This window comes from Bombina bombina, chromosome 6, assembly GCF_027579735.1.
Source record: "Bombina bombina isolate aBomBom1 chromosome 6, aBomBom1.pri, whole genome shotgun sequence".
In the NCBI taxonomy this organism is placed as follows: Eukaryota; Metazoa; Chordata; class Amphibia; order Anura; family Bombinatoridae; genus Bombina; species Bombina bombina.
In genome coordinates this window covers 950595582-950615397 of record NC_069504.1, presented here as the reverse complement: position 1 = coordinate 950615397, position 19816 = coordinate 950595582, and the positions used below count along the sequence as shown (strand labels likewise).

The window sequence follows — 19816 nt, the reverse complement described above, 5'->3', positions numbered from 1 at the left end:
ATTCAATAACATTTAATCTGAATTTCAAATAAGCAGTATATTTTCCCTGCCCCCTGTATTATGTGACAGCCATCAGCTAACCACATATGTATATACCATAAACTCTTGCACATGCTTAGTAGCAGTTGGTGGTTAAAAAGTGTGCATATTATTATTATACTTTATTTATGAAGCACCAACATATTCCATAGTGCTGTCAATGGGTACAATTCTTTTAAATAAAACAATGATATAAAACGTGTAAGAGACAAGACAATATTTAACAAACACATACATGAGGAATTGAGGGCCCTATTACCGTGGGAACTTACAATCAATTACTCCATAATCTGTGTATATTTTGATTATGGGAGTATTTGAAAAGTTTTATTTTTAAACTTCTTTATCTCAATCATGAAAGATTAATTTTGACGTTTAGTATAAAACTTCTCTCTATCTCTGCCAATGGGTGTGCTAAATGTACCAGCCATCCAAAGCACTGCTTTAAAGTCTCAAACAATTAAATATAATTTTTGAGCATGCGTACACACTATGGGCTAGATTACAAGTGGAGCGGTATATATCTCTTTCATGAAAGCAATATTAGCGCTCGTGCGCTGGTTTTACAAGTTAGCCGCAATGCAGTCAAAGTTGCAAACCACAAACTCTCCCATGAGGGTGGAGCCGGTGATTAAATACTGAGACATACATGTGTTCTGTCAAGGGCTCACTTGACATATCCTTACCTGGAAAGGCATGTGAGCACATTTGGTGCATGACACTGACTTTATTAGTAACTTTTCACAGGGACTATAGAAATATTGAATAAAATGGAATTGGTTTACCACTGGAAGTAGTTTTCCAACATATTTCCTTTCACAAGAATGCTGCTGTTAAAAATTATCACTACCAGAGTGATCACTTTCAATGGTTCAGTTGGCTGCACCCTCGTCCTTTTGTTTACTGCACATGCTCTGAGGGCCTACTATTGACACATGTTCACTCCAGTGGTACAAATGTGTGTGTGTATATATGTATATATATATATATATATATATATATATATATATATATATATATATATATATATATATATTGTGCAAAAAGTTTTAAAAATTCCAAGAAAAACCATAAAAAAACATTAGAAAAATAATGCGGACTGGTGGAAAAGAGTCACAAACATGTTTCAGGCCTATCCCTAGCCCTTGATCACTGGCATACCCACAGACTCCAAACAGACCTCTATTTAAGACAAAGGTGTCTCTAATTAGCTCAGAAACATCTGATTCAATTTACATCTTAAAGGTATATTACTATATGTTACATTGCTGTTGTAAAAGACAGCCACTATGTATAAACGTTAGTATAAATGTTAGTACCAAAGTCATAATTAAATATTTCAACATGAATACAATATCAATGAAATCAACAACTTGAGGAAAAAAAAGAACACCCTGATATATGCAACAACAAATGTATCAATATTATTCATGTATTGTTTTCTATTTAACAACCTTGCCCCTTTTTTATTTACTAATTGAATAACCTAAATTATTCCATTGTTTTTTGTTAGAAGATCCTAAATAGTGAAATGAGATTAGAATTTTTAATAAAACAAATTTACATCCATAATGGAATTTAAGGCATCTGGGTGTTTGGATTGAAGCTTGAAAATCCAAAATACTTTTTTCTGATCCAGTAACCTCTCTCTATCTCCCCCCCCCCCCCCCTCTCCTATGCCTGGGGATATGATCAATACCTTGTATTTGTAAAAGTGTGTCATTTGATTGGTGTTCATACCTAAAGTGTTTAGCAATGGGCGTGTTACTGTCGGGATTACTGATATCTCTAAGATGTTGAAGAGCTCTGTCTCTCAAGGCCCGTTTGGTATCACCTACATACTGTTTGTTACAGCCTTTACATGTCAATAGATTAATGGGTTGTGTTACATGTTATGTTATATCTAATCTCGTATGTTGCCTTAGTTACTGTTGATTCAAATTTAATTCCACTTTTAATGTATTGGCAGGTTTTACATATATTGCCATTACATTTATGACAACCTAATCGTGTAGGAAGCCATGTGTTGGGTTGTTGTTTAGGTAACTTAGAAGGTGAAAGAATAGTCCTAAGTGTTTTTGACCTCCTAGTTGTCAGGGTTTTTTCCCTGTTTGTTTTCCATGTGCTGCTGACAGCCATTTTACTCACCTCTCTTCCTGACTATGGTGCATTGTGGGGGATGCTGCTCATTTCCTGCACTTCCTTTTATGGTCAGACTGGTGTGCATCATCCATGTGAGACAGGATGCAGTCTCAGAATTGTGATGTCATCACTTATTATTTAAAGGGCCTCTGTTCAGTATGCTTTGCCTTTGCGTTGTCTCAGACCTGTTTGTGAGAGTTCCTGTGTATTACCTGGCTGCCTGATGTCCTTCCTGGTTCCTGATCCCTGGCTTGTTCCTGACTCTGCTGTTTTCCTTGTTCCTGATTCCGGCTCGTCTGACTATTCGCTTTGGCTCCTGACTTGGCTTGTCTGACTACCAGCTCTGTTTTTGACCCCTGGCTTGTTATTTGACTTGTGGACTTTTTATTATTTTTTGCTATTAATAAAGGTGTGATTATTTTTGCACTTCTCGTCTCAATCTGATTCCTGGCACCCTGACATTACGCAAAGGCCATGAATCCTGATGGTGCTATTATCCACCTTTACCTGCCATCATTTCCAGGATGGATGTACAGGATCACCGCTTGGATCAATTTGCACTAGCCCTGCAAACCCTGCTGACTCGCACTGCACATTTGGACCAAAGTGTCCCGCAAGTTATGGCTGCTCCTGTTTCTGCTGCTGCACCTAGTCCTACCAGAAGCATGTCCGGTTCTGCACCTCTACCTCAGCTATATGGAGGCGATCCTATTCAGTGCTGAGGGTTTTTGAACCAGGTGGGCATTTACTTTGAGATGCTACCTCAGGCGTTTCCCTCTGACAGAGCTAAGGTGGGATTTCTCATCTTGTTACACTCTGACACAGCTCTTGCCTGGGCTAATCCCTTGTGGGAGACTAATAAACCTGTGATTTCAAATTACCCTGAATTTGTGGCCTCCTTTCGAAGGGTATTTGATGTTCCGGCTCGCTCCTCCTCTGCTGCTAAACGACTCATGTCCATTTAGCAAGGTACAAGATCTGTTGCTCAGTATGCTATTGAGTTCCGTACGCTTGCCACAGAGGTAGGTTGGAACAATGAAGCCCTTGTTGCCGCTTTCTTTCATGGACTCTCTGATGCGATTAAAGACGAAGTTGCTGCCAGAGATTTACCAGAGGATCTCAAGGCATTGGTGTCTTTTTGATCCTAATTGACATCAGACTCAGAGAGAGGCCCTCTTTCAAGGAGCACTTATGGAAGCCTCCTGTTCCGTTGTCTCCTATGTGTTCGTTCCCACCCATGACTCCCTCTCCTCCCATGCCTCCTGGTCCTGAGTCACCAGGTACTGCTGAGCCGATGCAGTTGGGATTCAGGCGTCTCTCCATGGTGGAGAGGGCCTTTAGGAGGAGGGAGGGGCTCTGCCTCTATTGTGGGTTACAGGGCCACCTTTTGAATTCTTGTCCTACACGGCCGGGAAATGCTAACACCTAAGGTCCTGTCAGGGGCAGACCTTGGGTGGTTTATCCTCATCCCCGGAACCGCTTATGGAGAAACCTTTGGTCAAGGTTGTCCTTTCCTGAGTGGACTCCTCCATAGTCACTCAGGCTCTTGTTGACTCCGGTGCTGCGGGCTATTTCATTGACAGTGCTTCTGTATCAAAGCACTCCATTTCTGTGTTGCCTCGTCCCCGTCCTATCTTTGTTGACAACCATGAGGAGTATGAGGTCAGCAGCATTATTGACTCTCGTATGTCCAGGGGCCATGTACAGTAATTGGTTCACTGGAGGGGCTACAGTCCAGAGGAGCATTCTTGGGTTCCCTCCTCTGATGTTCATGCTGCCGCCCTCCTCCGTGCCTTCCATACCCGTTTCCCCAATAAGCCTTTTGTCCTCCCGCGGGGGAGGGGTCGTTGAGGGGAGGGTACTGTCAGGGTTTTTTCCCTGTTTGTTTGCCATGTGCTGCTGGCAGACATTTTACTCACATCTTTTCCTGACTATGGTGCATTGTGGGGGATGCTGCTCATTTCCTGCACTTCCTTTTATGGCCAGACTGGTGTGCATCATCCATGTGAGACAGGATGCAGTCTCAGAATTGTGATGTCATCACTTATTATTTAAAGGGCCTCTATTCAGTATGCTTTGCCTTTGCGTTGTCTCAGACCTGTTTGTGAGAGTTCCTGTGTATTATTATGTATGCCTGACATCCTTCCTGGTTCCTGATCCCTGGCTTGTTCCTGACTCTGCTGTTTTCCTTGTTCCTGATTCCGGCTCGTCTGACTATTCACTTTGGCTCCTGACTTGGCTCGTCTGACTACCAGCTCTGGTTTTGACCCCTGGCTTCAGAGGCGTAACTAGAAACCACAGGGCCCAGGTGCAAGAATCTAAGAAGGGCCCCCCCACCCTCCCCCCAAAAAAAGTGAATTTGATACATATCTTTTTTTTTTTACATTTAACACAGAAAAAAAATGTGAATCAGATTACATGTCTGCAAAGGAGGTACCCTGTACCCACAGTCTGTGAGATGGTCTGACCCCCTATTACTGTATATAGTGACACTGTTTAACCCACCAGTACTATATATAGTGAGTCAGTGACACAGTCTGTAATCTGTCGGTGAGATGGCTTGCCTGACCCTACCCACCCCAGTACTTTATAAAGTGACCACAGTAGTCTGTGACATGGTCCAACCCCCCCATACTGTATATAGTGGTACTGTATAGACTGACACTGTTTACCCCCCTCCATGCTGTAGTAACAAGGTCTGTAATTTGCTGGTTCCACAAACATACGCACACACATACATGCATAAATACACACACATAAACACCAAGGGGTAAAACAGAAACACTAACCCCTGTAGTCAGAGAAACTAGTGAAGCATCATGTCACACTGTGATATTCCTTTTAGGATTATCCCCTCCCTCCTAATTAACTTTCCTTTATAGGGCAGTAACTTTCAACACTCATTGCCTGAATATTGAAGCTCACAGTTACGTTTGCTTCCTTGTGCCATTCCTACTTGCTAATTGTAGATACAGCTGATTCCCTTGAGGATTTTCTACCTGACATCGTCTTCAGATTCATACGCATCCGGATCTACATCCTCAGCGTTCCGGAAACCAAGCCGCGCACACACAGCTTCTCACCACCATCGGCGGTCACTGCTTAGCTCTGCTCTTATCGGATCTTTGTGGGGTATTGTATGTTGGCTATCTGGATAATACTTACCTTGCTTTGTATCCTCTAATTTACCTCACGTTTGAACTGACTTACTCTGTGCAGCAATGTTATACTTACGTTCCTAATTCAGTATAAGTTGTGCCATATAAAACCGCAACAAACTCTGCTCACTACTATCAGTAAAGTTTGGAACATCCAATTATGATATATTGTTTGTGTGGTTTGGATTGCTTGGAACTGTATATATTTTAGAATGTCTGTGTGTGTGCGTGAAGACAGGTTTTGACTTCAATACCTTTGAATTGCTATCTCAATATTAATTCTACCTGACTAAAAGTTATACCTACTCAGCTGTCTCAAACCTTTATGTTATTTACTAAAAGATTTCAAAAGTAACAATCTCACAGTATCTATTCAGGTAATTTAAACTACCATTACCTGCTTAGTTTACAAAAGAGAAACACATCCTTTATTTATTGAAGGATTTTTGTTATATTTCAAACCCTTAATACAAAAGTGTACCAGTTGCTACATAATATTCAGGCCTAAAAAATAAGGGTTTATTTATATAACAACCTAACATGAATCCTCAGGAAGTAAAGAATGAGTTAACTAATATATATCAAAAACTAGACTATTTAAATAAAGGGTTAACTGAAGTGCAAGCAGAAACTGCTGCATTGAGAGCTTTACTAAAAGACTGTTTGCCTACTAAAAGTGCTGAAAGCCCAGAACCACATGTTCATTATCCCCAACCATTTACTGGTAAAAGGAAGGAGTTTAGGGACTTTAAAAATGCCTGCCATCTACTTTTTTCTCTAAGACCACGTACATATCATACAGAGAGAATCAAAGTATGCACAACCATTTCCTTTTTACAAGGGGAACCAAGAACATGGGCTAATAGGTTTTTTGAAAGTAATAATCCTATCCTAGATTCACTACAAGATTTTTTTCGAGCACTCACAAACCTATATGAGGATTCCAACAGTCAAATCACTGCAGATACAAAATTACGTTCCTTAAAGCAAGGAAAAAGAACCATTGAGGAATACACAACTGAATTCCAAATGTGGGCAGAAGACTCTCAATGGAATGAGATTAGTTTGCGTACTCAATTTCGCTTAGGATTGTCAGAAAACTTAAAAGACGAAATCTCCCTTTCATAATTTTCACTGATCACAAGAACTTAGAATACTTAAAGAAAAGTAAAACACTTAATTCACGACAGGTCCGTTGGTCCATCTTTTTAGACCGGTTTAATTTTTTAATTACATATAAACCAGGGAAACTCAATATTAAGGCAGACGCCTTATCTAGAATGTATGAAAAAGATCTGTCTGATGACCCTGAGTTTGTAATCCCTGAAGAAAGATTCATAGGAGTTATATCTTCTCTAGAACAAGAAATACTTGAGGTTCTAAATAAAGACCCTAACATACCTGGATCTTGTGATAAAGATCCACAGACGGGACTATATTATTACAAAAGGAAGTTGTTCATTCCTGAATCTTTAAGGAACACTATCCTTAAACAAACCCATGATGGAACTTTAGCTGGTCACCTGGGAATCCAAAAAACCATAGAATTAACTAGAAGAAATTTCTGGTGGCCTGGGATGAACCACACAATTTACCTATACATAACAAACTGTGATGTTTGTGCTAGAAACAAGATCTCCCATAAAAAACCCATAGGCCTCTTAAGACCTCTGCCTATCCCAGATAAACCATGGGAGACCATATCTATGGATTTTATTGTTGATCTCCCTAAATCTCAACATCACACTACCATACTAGTTGTAATAGATCATCTAACGCGTCTGGCTCATTTCATACCTATGAAAGGATTGCCTTCCGCTCTTGCAACAGCTACAGCCTTTTTGAATCAAATTGTAAGATTACATGGATTACCCACCGTAATAATTACGGACAGGGGTACACAATTCACCTCTTCTTTCTGGAAATCCCTATGCATATTACTAAAAGTAGATAGTAGATACACTACTGCATTCCATCCCCAAACAAATGGACTTACAGAAAGAACGAATCAAACCCTTGAACAATATCTTAGGTGTTTCATTACCTACTTACAAGATGATTGGATTGATTATATCCCCATGGCAGAATTTTCTTACAACAATTCTGTTTCCACTTCTCTTAAAATGTCACCTTTCTTTGCTACTTATGGATTTAATCCCAATACCGTATCTCTTTCTAGAAAAGAAGTAAACTCACCTAGTGCCACAGAATTCACCAATTCTTTACAAGAAAGGTTAGATCAATTGAAGGATTCTCTCTCAAAGGCAAAAGACTATCAAAAACGTAACTATGATAAACATCATAGTCCAAGTCCCACTTATCAAATTGGTGATCAAGTTCTACTATCCATCAGGAACCTTAAGTTGCAAATACCATGTAAAAAACTTGCCAATCAATTTTTAGGACCTTTTACGATTGATAAGATCATCAACCAGAACGCAGTTAGACTCATTTTGCCTGATTCATATAAAATACATTCCACATTTCATGTGTCTCTCATTAAACCTTATTCTGCTAAAGACCATCAAGGTATTAATCTAAGACCCCCGCCTATCTTGGTGGAGAATCAGGAAGAATTTGAAGTTGAGTCTATTCTTGATTCCAGAGTAAGACGACATAAGCTGGAATATTTAATAAAGTGGAAAGGTTATGGTCCGGAGGAAAATTCTTGGCAAAGGTCTACTGAGATACATGCACCTCGTCTGGTTACTGCTTTTCACCGTCGTTACCCAGAGAAACCTCGGATGGAATCCCCTGAGGTGATTCCTTGACTGGGGGGATCTGTGATATTCCTTTTAGGATTATCCCCTCCCTCCTAATTAACTTTCCTTTATAGGGCAGTAACACTCATTGCCTGAATATTGAAGCTCACAGTTACGTTTGCTTCCTTGTGCCATTCCTACTTGCTAATTGTAGATACAGCTGATTCCCTTGAGGATTTTCTACCTGACATCGTCTTCAGATTCATACGCATCCGGATCTACATCCTCAGCGTTCCGGAAACCAAGCCGCGCACACACAGCTTCTCACCGCCATCGGCGGTCACTGCTTAGCTCTGCTCTTATCGGATCTTTGTGGGGTATTGTATGTTGGCTATCTGGATAATACTTACCTTGCTTTGTATCCTCTAATTTACCTCACGTTTGAACTGACTTACTCTGTGCAGCAATGTTATACTTACGTTCCTAATTCCTAATTCAGTATAAGTTGTGCCATATAAAACCGCAACAAACTCTGCTCACTACTATCAGTAAAGTTTGGAACATCCAATTATGATATATTGTTTGTGTGGTTTGGATTGCTTGGAACTGTATATATTTTAGAATGTCTGTGTGTGTGCGTGAAGACAGGTTTTGACTTCAATACCTTTGAATTGCTATCTCAATATTAATTCTACCTGACTAAAAGTTATACCTACTCAGCTGTCTCAAACCTTTATGTTATTTACTAAAAGATTTCAAAAGTAACAATCTCACAGTATCTATTCAGGTAATTTAAACTACCATTACCTGCTTAGTTTACAAAAGAGAAACACATCCTTTATTTATTGAAGGATTTTTGTTATATTTCAAACCCTTAATACAAAAGTGTACCAGTTGCTACACACACTCACATGATATCAGTGCAGGTCAACGTTTTTTTTTTAAAAAAAGAAAAAAACATTTATTTATTTTTAAGCTGGGCCCCCACCCTTGGGAGCCCAGTCGCAATTGCGACCTCTGCACCCCCTGTAGTTTCACCCCTGCCTGGCTTGTTATTTAACTTGTTGACTTTTTATTATTTTTTGCTATTAATAAAGGTGTGATTATTTTTGCACTTCTTGTCTCAGTCTGATTCCTGGCACCCTGACACTAGTAGAGAAATTACAGCCTCCAGATGAAATCACATTTAGTTTCTTGTCACCCTTTACAATTTTAAAAGTGGTATTGCTCTGCATAGTTTCATTTTACAACATCCAAATTGGCTTTGTAACAAGGAAAAAATATATAATCAATAGATAAAAGTGACAGATTTTTTTTTTTATTGCGGAGAAACAAATAAGGAAGCTTGACAATCACACATTATACACACCCAAGTCATAGTTCAGCTAGCTGAGAACAGAAAAGTACAATCTGACCTCTGAGAGACAGCAAATGAAACTCAAGCAGCAACACCAAATTTAAATAAATAATTTACATTTTGTATTGTATCAGCAGGATATTATAAAGATTACACTAGTGACTTAAAGGGACATCTTACCAAAATGATAAAAATATATATTTTTCCTACATAGAGAGGCTCGTGTGATATTTTCTAGCCATTGTTTTACAGATATGCCAAATCACTTTGAAGTCATTTAGCATATAAGTAAAATGTCCCTTTAAATGTTAAAAATTAAAGTACAGATATGACTGACTTGCGTGGAGGTACTTACAGGAAAACGTTACTTGTCTGAACGGTGAATAAAGATTGGGCAAGCGTGCAGCTCATTGCCAGGAAAGCCGCCCAGAGCCGCACACGAACTTACTTTGTTTTAAGGAGTTTTTACTTCTTGTTTCTAGTATGTACATATATTTATGTGCTTAAATAAAATTGTATAGTTTTTACCTAGAATCGAGGATGTGTATCTCTGTTCTTATTTCACAGATATGACTGAAGTGTAGTTTATTAAGTAGGGGCCCCTTACTTGCTTTGTTTTATTGAGGGGCAGTCGCTAATGGCTGGGTTGGTCGCATGCCGCATTATATAAAATTCATGCTTATGTCCAAGATAACGCCTCAAATTAAAATTCTATTGCCGATATACTAGAGGAAAGGTCTTCTCTCTGGGCTGAGAGACTGGTGGTGGGGACTACCATACAGCCATATGAGTACCTTTCACGCATTCAATTATAATTTCTTAATCAGTTTTCTCAGACTGTAAAGACCCACAATGGACTGATACATTACAAAAAAAATCTTGTGACCCTGGAACTGCAAATACATGAAAACTAATCTTATACTTCTCTTTTTCTTGGCTACATACTGCTTTTTTTTCTCGGCAAAGATTCATAAGAGGTTATATTTTTGCGCCAAATTGTACCAACTACAGCTAAGAATCTCACAATTCTCTCTCAGATCCTTTCACTTGTCACATTTGTGTCATGTAAATCACTTTACAGATCATTAGTACCGATAAACTTAAAATTCTTTGTTAAAGAGATAGTACCTATTACCTATAGTAATATTTAGTTATGCATAATGAAACAACTTCGCAATGTATTTTCCTCATCAATTTTGCCCCCTTTTCATGAAGTCTTTAATTCTCTTAACTTGAAATGTACCTGGCTGACTTCTCAAGTCTAACACTGCTTCATATCTGTCCATAATTGGCTTTATCAGATAACAACTACAAAACAATGTATTTTGTACTAACTTTATGATAGTAGCTATTGAAAAATGATTGCAGTAAAAGGACAATTGTTTTAAAAAGTTAAAAGACACGGATATATTATTCTATAGCATCTCAATAGAAATATCCTGTAATTACAATGTGTTTACTGTCCCTTTAATGGATATAGAACATTCATTGTAGCTGACCAATTAAAATTGTACATGTTTGGGTTATATAGGTTGGGCTATGCATTACTTCCATCTTAGAGATATAGCTCTTGATACTTTCAACACTGACTAATTAGATACTAGATAATATATATAGGAGATACAAACAACTCCCTATTTCACAAATGATGAGATATCACTGCATATCTACCAATCAACAAATTTAGAATTGGGTAAACAAGTAAGAAAAGCATCTTCTGTTCAAGTCTCTTATATTTTTCAACTACAGATTGTTCAATCCAAGCAGTTGAAACACATCTAACGTGGATGAAAAATGAAAGCCTTATATCTATGCATTATACTCTTATGGAAGGAGTTAGTTCTAAAGAGAAGCCAACACCCATAAAAATATGGGAACAGTTATTAAAGGGACATTCCAGTCAAATAAACTCATGATTCAGATAGGGCATGTAAAACAACTTTCAAATTTACTTTTATCATCAATTTTGCTTTGTTCTCTTGGTATTCTTAGTTCAAAGCTAATTTGCTAATTTCTAAAACTTTAAAGGCCATCTCTTATCTTAATGTATTTTGACAGTTTTTCACAACTAGACGGCGTTAGTTCATGTGTTCCATATAGATAACATTGTGCTCACGCCCATGGAGTTACCTAGGAGTCAGCACTGATTGGCTAAAATGAAAGTCTGTCAAAAGAACTGAAATAAGGGGGCAATCTACAGAGCCTTTGATACAAGGTAATAACAGAGGTAAAAAGTATATTAATATTACAGTGTTGGTTATGGAAAACTGGGGAATGGGTAATAAAGTGATTACATATCTTTTTAAACAATAAAAATGCTGGTGTAAACTGTCCTTTAAATATCGATTACTCCATTATTAGAGTGGCAGAAAGCCATAGTGACTACCAGGGAAGCAATTAATTGTGTGACATTGTATGAAGTTGATTATACATTTCTTACACAATGGTATTTAACTCCAGTTAGAAGGTCTACATTTTTAGCTAGTGCTTCGCTCCTTCGTTGGAGAGGCTGTACTAGGAGTGGTGACTTTCTGCATATTTGGCGGACATGCCCTTATTTATCCCAATTTTGGCAAACTTGTTTCCAGTTGCTGAAGAGATTACACATTTATCTCCCCAAAGCCCCAGAAGTTGAGCTCCTACACTGTAGACTTACTGGTCTGCGTAAGCCTTTCTAATACTTTTGTGTTTACTGCCTCTAAGCTAGTGATTGCCAGATCTTGGAGATAGTAGACTTCCTCTAAGTGGGATCAAGTTAGTGATATTTTGAATTATACCCAGTCTATGGAAAATCACTTGTTATGCTATTGACTTATTTAAGCAAATATCGGTGGAGTCAGAGAGAGAGAGAGGGTGGCTGGTTCTCTTTAACTGGTAAAATCGACTGTGTCTTCTTTATGAGGAGAGGTTTTTTCCCCCCGTTCTTTCCATTTTAGTTTGTGTATTTAAATATGCTTTGTTTCTTACTGTTATCTTGTTTATGTATAGACACAGATTTATGCTTCATTGATTATAGTTTTCTATACTTTGTTTTGCACCCCGCATATATTTCATAATTTTTCATCCAAGTTAGATACTTTAGAAGCTTTTTTCCCCTTACATTTGAAACTGTGAGAAACTGGAATCAAATATTAAACCTAAAAAACAGTTACTAGTGGGTAGTATCAAGAAACTATAATCATTTACACATCTTTTTTATGGCTGGAAAAGTAAGGATTTCTGAGGGGTTTTTTTTAAAACAGGCATTAGCAGAGTATTAAAAATATATTAACCCTTTGAGTGTTAAGCACTTTCCCACCTGGGTGCTAAGCTGTTTCAAGGTTTTTTTTAAATTTTTTGAATTGGTGATTACCTTTCCAATGGTGGGTCTTGGGGGTCTGTAGCTGCTTAGATGCCTGAGATACAGGTTTCTAAGCAGCATGCCCCCTGCTCCTATACTTAACATTGTGATTTTTAAATAAAGTTGCGCAGTGACGTCATTACGTGTGACGTCACTGCGCATAACGTGAAGCCCCGGCGATGCCTGTCACTATGCAGGCTCGATCGCCGGGGTAGGAGCGGGTGGGAGCCCCCAGAACTCCCTCAAGATGTGAGAGTGCTAGCGACGGCTCTGAGCCGTCTTTAGCATCAGAGTGGGAAACTCTGCGACGGCTCAGAGCGTAGTTAGCGCTCAAGGGGTTAAAAACATGACCATCAGAACTCTCTCATATGTGCCTTCTTGCTCAGATGTTACAAGTTCTGTAAAATATAGTAATGATAAATAATATAATAGAGCTGCTATTTAAGTTTCCTGTGCCACGTAATCTGCCTGTACCTTACAAATAAACCATAATAATATAGAGAATAGCTTGCAGAATATGATGACATTTTCTAAATGGCAACTGGATGAACAAATACGCTGCATTTCAAAGGCATCATACGTGGTTGAAATCACTTAATGAGTATGTGTCAGTCACTAGAAGTCATCTGACTATTCCTAGACAAAAATAACACAGAACAAGTTTAAAACCTGTCAGGCTGTACCAAGTTTATTGCACAAATGCGTGACATTTCAGTTAAAGAGGCCGTCTACACCTTAGTCATCTTAAAGTCTTACCTTATATTAAGCAGCAAATAGCCTCCTGCACCCCTTTCTATATCATGCAGCAGGAAAAGTATAAAAGCTATTTTAAAATGAATATTGTTTCTGGCCACTTTGAAATGGCTGCCAAGCTCCACCCACTAATGACATCATGATCTGGGTTGCATCAAGGCCCTCAGCTGAATAGCATTGACACAGTCTGTTGAATTCATCTAGTGAGCCTTTTGTGATTGGACAATATATGCAGCCCAGATCATGATGTCATCGGTGGGTGGAGCATGGCAGTTATTTCGAAGTGGCCAGAAACAATATTCATTTTAAAATATTTTTTTACCATTCCTTCTGCATGATATAGAAAGGAGGATATTTGCAGCTTAATCTAAGGTAAGACTTTAAGATGACTAAGGTGTAGACTGTCCCTTTAACTTATCTGTTCTGTAATTTACTTCCTTTCTTTTTGTTTAAAATCCTTTTCTGTCATTTAAGTCTGAAAACTGCCTTTTTCCTAAGCCCACAAGAGGCTGAAGTGTTTTACTCCAGACTTCAAAATCCTAACCCTGTTAAATAGTGCTTGCTAAAACAGTGTGATAGCTTATTTCAATCTATGTCCCTAATTGGTCACAGCAGAAGAAAAATTGCTAAGGATTATTAGGCATTTATAAAAATGAGTTTGAAAATGGCATTTTACTGTTGTACTTTTGATTAAATAAATCTCAGTCAATGTTATAAAAACATCTCTTGCAAAATTAAAAATATTTTCAACAGTTGTTTTGCAATCTTACAGATATAATGTATTTTTGCTAAGCTTCTTTTACTTAAACTGATAGTAACCTTTACATGTTTTCAAATCAGGTCCGGAATCTAAGCGATATTTTAGATGGACTTTAATTGATCACTTCTAAAAATATGTTCTTTAACTTACTTTTTAATCTAGCCATGTCATTTTAATATCCCGGGCTCCATCCCCCCACTTCAAAACTCATATTTTTTGTGAGCTAATGGTTTGAACTGTTCTCCAATCAGTGCACTAGCCATTCGGCACTATTGTTTTAGCTAGAACGCTGATTGGAGAACAGTTAAAATCGTTAGCTCACAAAAAAATATGAATTTTGAAGTGGGCAGCCTCCGGAGCGTGGGGAATTAGAATGGCTTGGCTAGTTTAAAAAGTAAGTTACAGCACATCTTCATTAGAAGTGGCCAATTAAAGTCCATCTAAAATATTGCTTAGATTCCAGACATGATTTTTAAACATGTCAAGTTTACCATCAATTTAAGATAAGAGTTCAAGTTTCCCTGTGCACTACCAAACACACCTTGCTCTCAGTATTGATGGTAAACACAGTGTCACTCTGGTCCAGCAGCTGACACGAGTATGCAATATTAATGGCAGTTTCCTGTTTGTCTCCAGTCAAAACCCAGATGTTTATCCCAGCTTCTCTTAAGGCGGCAATGGTGTCCGGCACCCCATCTTGTAGACGGTCTTCAATGCCAGTAGCCCCTATGGAATATTAAAAAAAAAAAAAACACACAAATTGAACTAACTAGAGAGACATAGTTGGATATATAGAATTCCTAGAGTATTGGACATGCTTAGATTAATAAAATGGACATTAAACTCAACCTTTAATCTTCAAATAAAATGTTTAATTATGGAAAATAAATACACATTGAAATATAGATTTGTTATTAATTTTGCCTGGTTTTGCTATAAAATACTTCTAAAAACTGTGCTTGAAGTCCTCAAGAGGCAGCGGTTTTGTCTACATGATGTTTAAAGCAAAGTGATTGGATAGCTCAGAGAACAGCCTTATTTTAATCTGTCTCTGACTGGCTAAAGGAGATCAGGAACATGGATTATACCAGGCTTTTACAGCTTTTTAAAGAGGTGTATCCACCAACTGCTCTTGATTTGTAAAACCTTGTAAACTGTGTTAACAAAATGATAGTGTTGAATGATTTGTTTTCTTTTTTTGTCCAGTGCAGGGCTTAGTTGCTTTTCATTCTATTATTCTTATGTCCCTTTAAAAGTGATATCACCACCTACCCAGCAAACTAAGTTTAGTTTCCAAATGTTGAGCTGTTTCCATGAGCAGTTCCTCTTTGTTATCAATTGCTGCTTCTGCTTCTCTTCGGAAGTTAGACCATCGCTGGAAATCTTCTTCACTTAAGACCTAAATGGAAAATAGTGTATAAGGAGAGTTTACAAATTTACAAAGTACACTGTGAAGATATCTAACTTCTACTGTTAATACCAAGTAGATTTTTTCACCCTAGCACCGCTGGTGATAAAATAAATGCTTATGGGTTCAGATGAATTTCTAAGAATGAAAAATGTAACAGGTCAACTTTATAAAGAACATTTCCATATAATTTAGTTTTTAGACTAAAGATGTCTTAAAAACTGAAATTTAAAAGGGACATATTAGTAAAAAAAAATGATCACTCATAGGAAGTTATATAATATTATTTTGTATTAAATGTAAGTAAAAATCAGAAACATTTACGCTGAAACTAATAAAGCAGTGTTAGTTTGTACTTCCTACTACACATGCATGAATTGTATCAATCTTTTAATAAAAAGATGGGTGAATGCATACATTTTTTTTATTCAAAGGGACAGTAAACGCCAAATTAATGCTAGACAGAATGATGCTTTCAAAGAAAAGATCAGTCTGTGAATAACAAGTAGATGCTAGTTTTAAAGTTTCTTTACTTGTTTAGATTTTGAAAAAAATAAGTGTAACGTTTTAGAGTCTATAAAACAATGGTAGCTGCCATGTTGTAATTTAGGCTACCTTCTCTGCTGTTATAAATAGGTCACTAGAGTGTGCGGCCAATGGCTGTGTAGAATATTATAGTGTTCTGCACTTCCATTTCTAACTGGAACTGAAAAGTTCACAATTTCAGAATGGAATTACAGGAAAAAAGGACAAAGTAAATAATGAATTATATTACAGAGATATCTTTGTACTCTTGCTGGAGATGAAATCCCAAATTTCTTTTTCATGATTCAGATAAAGCATGCAATTTTAAACAACTTTTTAATTTATTTCTCTAATTAAGGGCCAGATTACAATTGGAGTGCTAATTAACACTCCGGCTCGAGAGTTAACTGCGCTAGAAGTGAGCTTTTTGCGCTCATTGGGTTGCGCTTGTATTTTGAATTGAAAGTAAACTGTATTCGCTCGTGCGCTAACCCAACAAGTACAAAAAGACAAAGTTAGAATATTGCGTGGGCATTCATGTATTCCCCCCAAAGTCGTCAATGGAGCAACAAAAAAAAACCAACAACAAAACACACACACACACATATACATATATATATATATATATATATATATATATATATATATATATATATATATATATATATATATATATATATATACACATACATATATACATACATACACATGTATGTATCTCAGTGTTAAAGGGACAGTCTACCCCAGAATTGTTATTGTTTAAAAAGATAGTTAATCACTTTTTTACCCATTCCCAGTTTTGCATAACCAACATGGTTATATTAGTATACTTTTTACCTCTGTGATTACCTTGTAGCTAAGCCTCTGCAGACTGCCCCCTTATCTCAGTTCTTTTGACAGACTTGCATTTTATCAGTGCCCATAAGTAACTCCATGGGCGTAAGCACATTGTTATTTATATGGCACACATGAACTAGCACCCTCTAGCTGTGAACATTGTCAATGCAATCATATAAGAGGCAGCCTTCAAGGGCTTAGAAATTAGCACATGAGCCTACGTAGGTTTAGTTTTCAACTAAGAATACCAAGAGCAAATTGGAAAGTTGTTTAAAATGGCATGCCCTATCTGAATCATGAAAGTTTAAATTTGACTAGACTGCCCCTTAATGCCCTTTGCCTGCCTTTTTTTCCCTAACACCTGAGACCACTCCCATATGGGCTATATAAATGAATCCTCTAAACAACATTTAAGTAAAGAAAAAGCTAGTGTACAATGTCCCTTTAAGTTTAAACTGCTGTCCTACAGCTCACTGGCTAAGGATAGCTACCACAGTTGTACTGGTGGAGAGGGACACACCTCTAAAAACAATTACAAGAAAATAATGCTTTACTTAGGACAAAAGCATGTACCCCCCCCCCCCCCATCAAAACAAAACTGTAATACATTCAGAAATGCACTAGGGGAACCCAAGAAAACATTGACAAAAACTTCCCTTTAAATGTTGCTGCCTAACTTATGCAAATTCCAATTATATCGGATCTCTCTGCTGTCACAATTTAATTAGGTACTAATTAGATTCCATTGTTGAAATTAAATACCCATAAAACTACACAAATCAGCATTATTAATTGGATCTTCATTCTAAAACACCAACACTTTGTTTCACACGAACTGACAAGCGATGCTTGCATTGGATTTGGTCTGTGAACATAATACAATAAATAGTGAAAAGTCTTCACCAATCATTATTATAGTACAGTGTAAGACATTTCTCGAGAGACATCTTAATTTAAAGCAACTTATTAGCCTATAATATATATATGTGTATATATATATATATATATATATATATATATATATATATATATATATATATATATATATATATATATATAAAGCCTTTATACAATCATAGAGTTAACTCTATTCTGTGGAACAAATGCTCAGTTATTTCCTTTAATAAAATGAGTGTTTTGTAGAAAATGTATCTAAGGCCAGCTCAGCTAAATTGTCTTGCTTAAAAATAAAATAAAATGGCAAAGCTCACATTTAAAGGGATATGAAACCCCAGTTTTTGTTCAATGAGTCAGATGGAGCATGCAATTTTAAACAGCTTTCTACTTTACTTCTATTATCAATTTGTCTTTGTTCTCTTGGTATCTCTTGTTGAAAAGCAGGGATGTATGCTTAGGAGCTGGCCCATTTCTGGAGCACTATATGGCAGAAGCTTTGAAAGAATGATACCCATTTCAAGAGCATTAGGTGGCAGCACTATTTCCTGCCATGTAGTGCTTCAGATGCCTACCTAGCTACCTCTTCAACAAAGAATACCATGGGAACAAAGTAAATTTGAAACTTTTTTTAAAAGTGTATGCTCTGTCAATCACAAAATAAATTGTTTTGGGTTTAATATCCCTTTAAGATTGTAGCTGTGTTGATCACATTAACGTTGTGACTGAAACTCATACACACATACATATATACATACATACACATGTATGTATCTCAGTGTTAAAGGGACAGTCTACCCCAGAATTGTTATTGTTTAAAAAGATAGTTAATCACTTTTTTACCCATTCCCAGTTTTGCATAACCAACATGGTTATATTAGTATACTTTTTACCTCTGTGATTACCTTGTAGCTAAGCCTCTGCAGACTGCCCCCTTATCTCAGTTCTTTTGACAGACTTGCATTTTATCAGTGCCCATAAGTAACTCCATGGGCGTAAGCACATTGTTATTTATATGGCACACATGAACTAGCACCCTCTAGCTGTGAACATTGTCAATGCAATCATATAAGAGGCAGCCTTCAAGGGCTTAGAAATTAGCACATGAGCCTACGTAGGTTTAGTTTTCAACTAAGAATACCAAGAGCAAATTGGAAAGTTGTTTAAAATGGCATGCCCTATCTGAATCATGAAAGTTTAAATTTGACTAGACTGCCCCTTAATGCCCTTTGCCTGCCTTTTTTTCCCTAACACCTGAGACCACTCCCATATGGGCTATATAAATGAATCCTCTAAACAACATTTAAGTAAAGAAAAAGCTAGTGTACAATGTCCCTTTAAGTTTAAACTGCTGTCCTACAGCTCACTGGCTAAGGATAGCTACCACAGTTGTACTGGTGGAGAGGGACACACCTCTAAAAACAATTACAAGAAAATAATGCTTTACTTAGGACAAAAGCATGTACCCCCCCCCCCCCCCATCAAAACAAAACTGTAATACATTCAGAAATGCACTAGGGGAACCCAAGAAAACATTGACAAAAACTTCCCTTTAAATGTTGCTGCCTAACTTATGCAAATTCCAATTATATCGGATCTCTCTGCTGTCACAATTTAATTAGGTACTAATTAGATTCCATTGTTGAAATTAAATACCCATAAAACTACACAAATCAGCATTATTAATTGGATCTTCATTCTAAAACACCAACACTTTGTTTCACACGAACTGACAAGCGATGCTTGCATTGGATTTGGTCTGTGAACATAATACAATAAATAGTGAAAAGTCTTCACCAATCATTATTATAGTACAGTGTAAGACATTTCTCGAGAGACATCTTAATTTAAAGCAACTTATTAGCCTATAATATATATATGTGTATATATATATATATATA

At 37.2% G+C, this 19816-nt stretch overlaps 1 protein-coding gene across 2 annotated transcripts in view; it reads right to left on the bottom strand.

Moving 5' to 3' along the window:
• ATP10B (ATPase phospholipid transporting 10B (putative)) overlaps positions 1-19816 on the bottom strand; it is a 626763-nt gene that overhangs the window by 31825 nt on the left and 575122 nt on the right. For both annotated transcript variants that reach the window (XM_053718588.1, XM_053718587.1), the window contains 2 exons: positions 15524-15650; positions 14793-14977 (listed from right to left, as the gene is read on the bottom strand). In XM_053718588.1, the coding sequence (XP_053574563.1) occupies positions 14793-14977; positions 15524-15650 (312 nt within the window). The remainder of the gene's footprint in view (positions 1-14792; positions 14978-15523; positions 15651-19816) is intronic.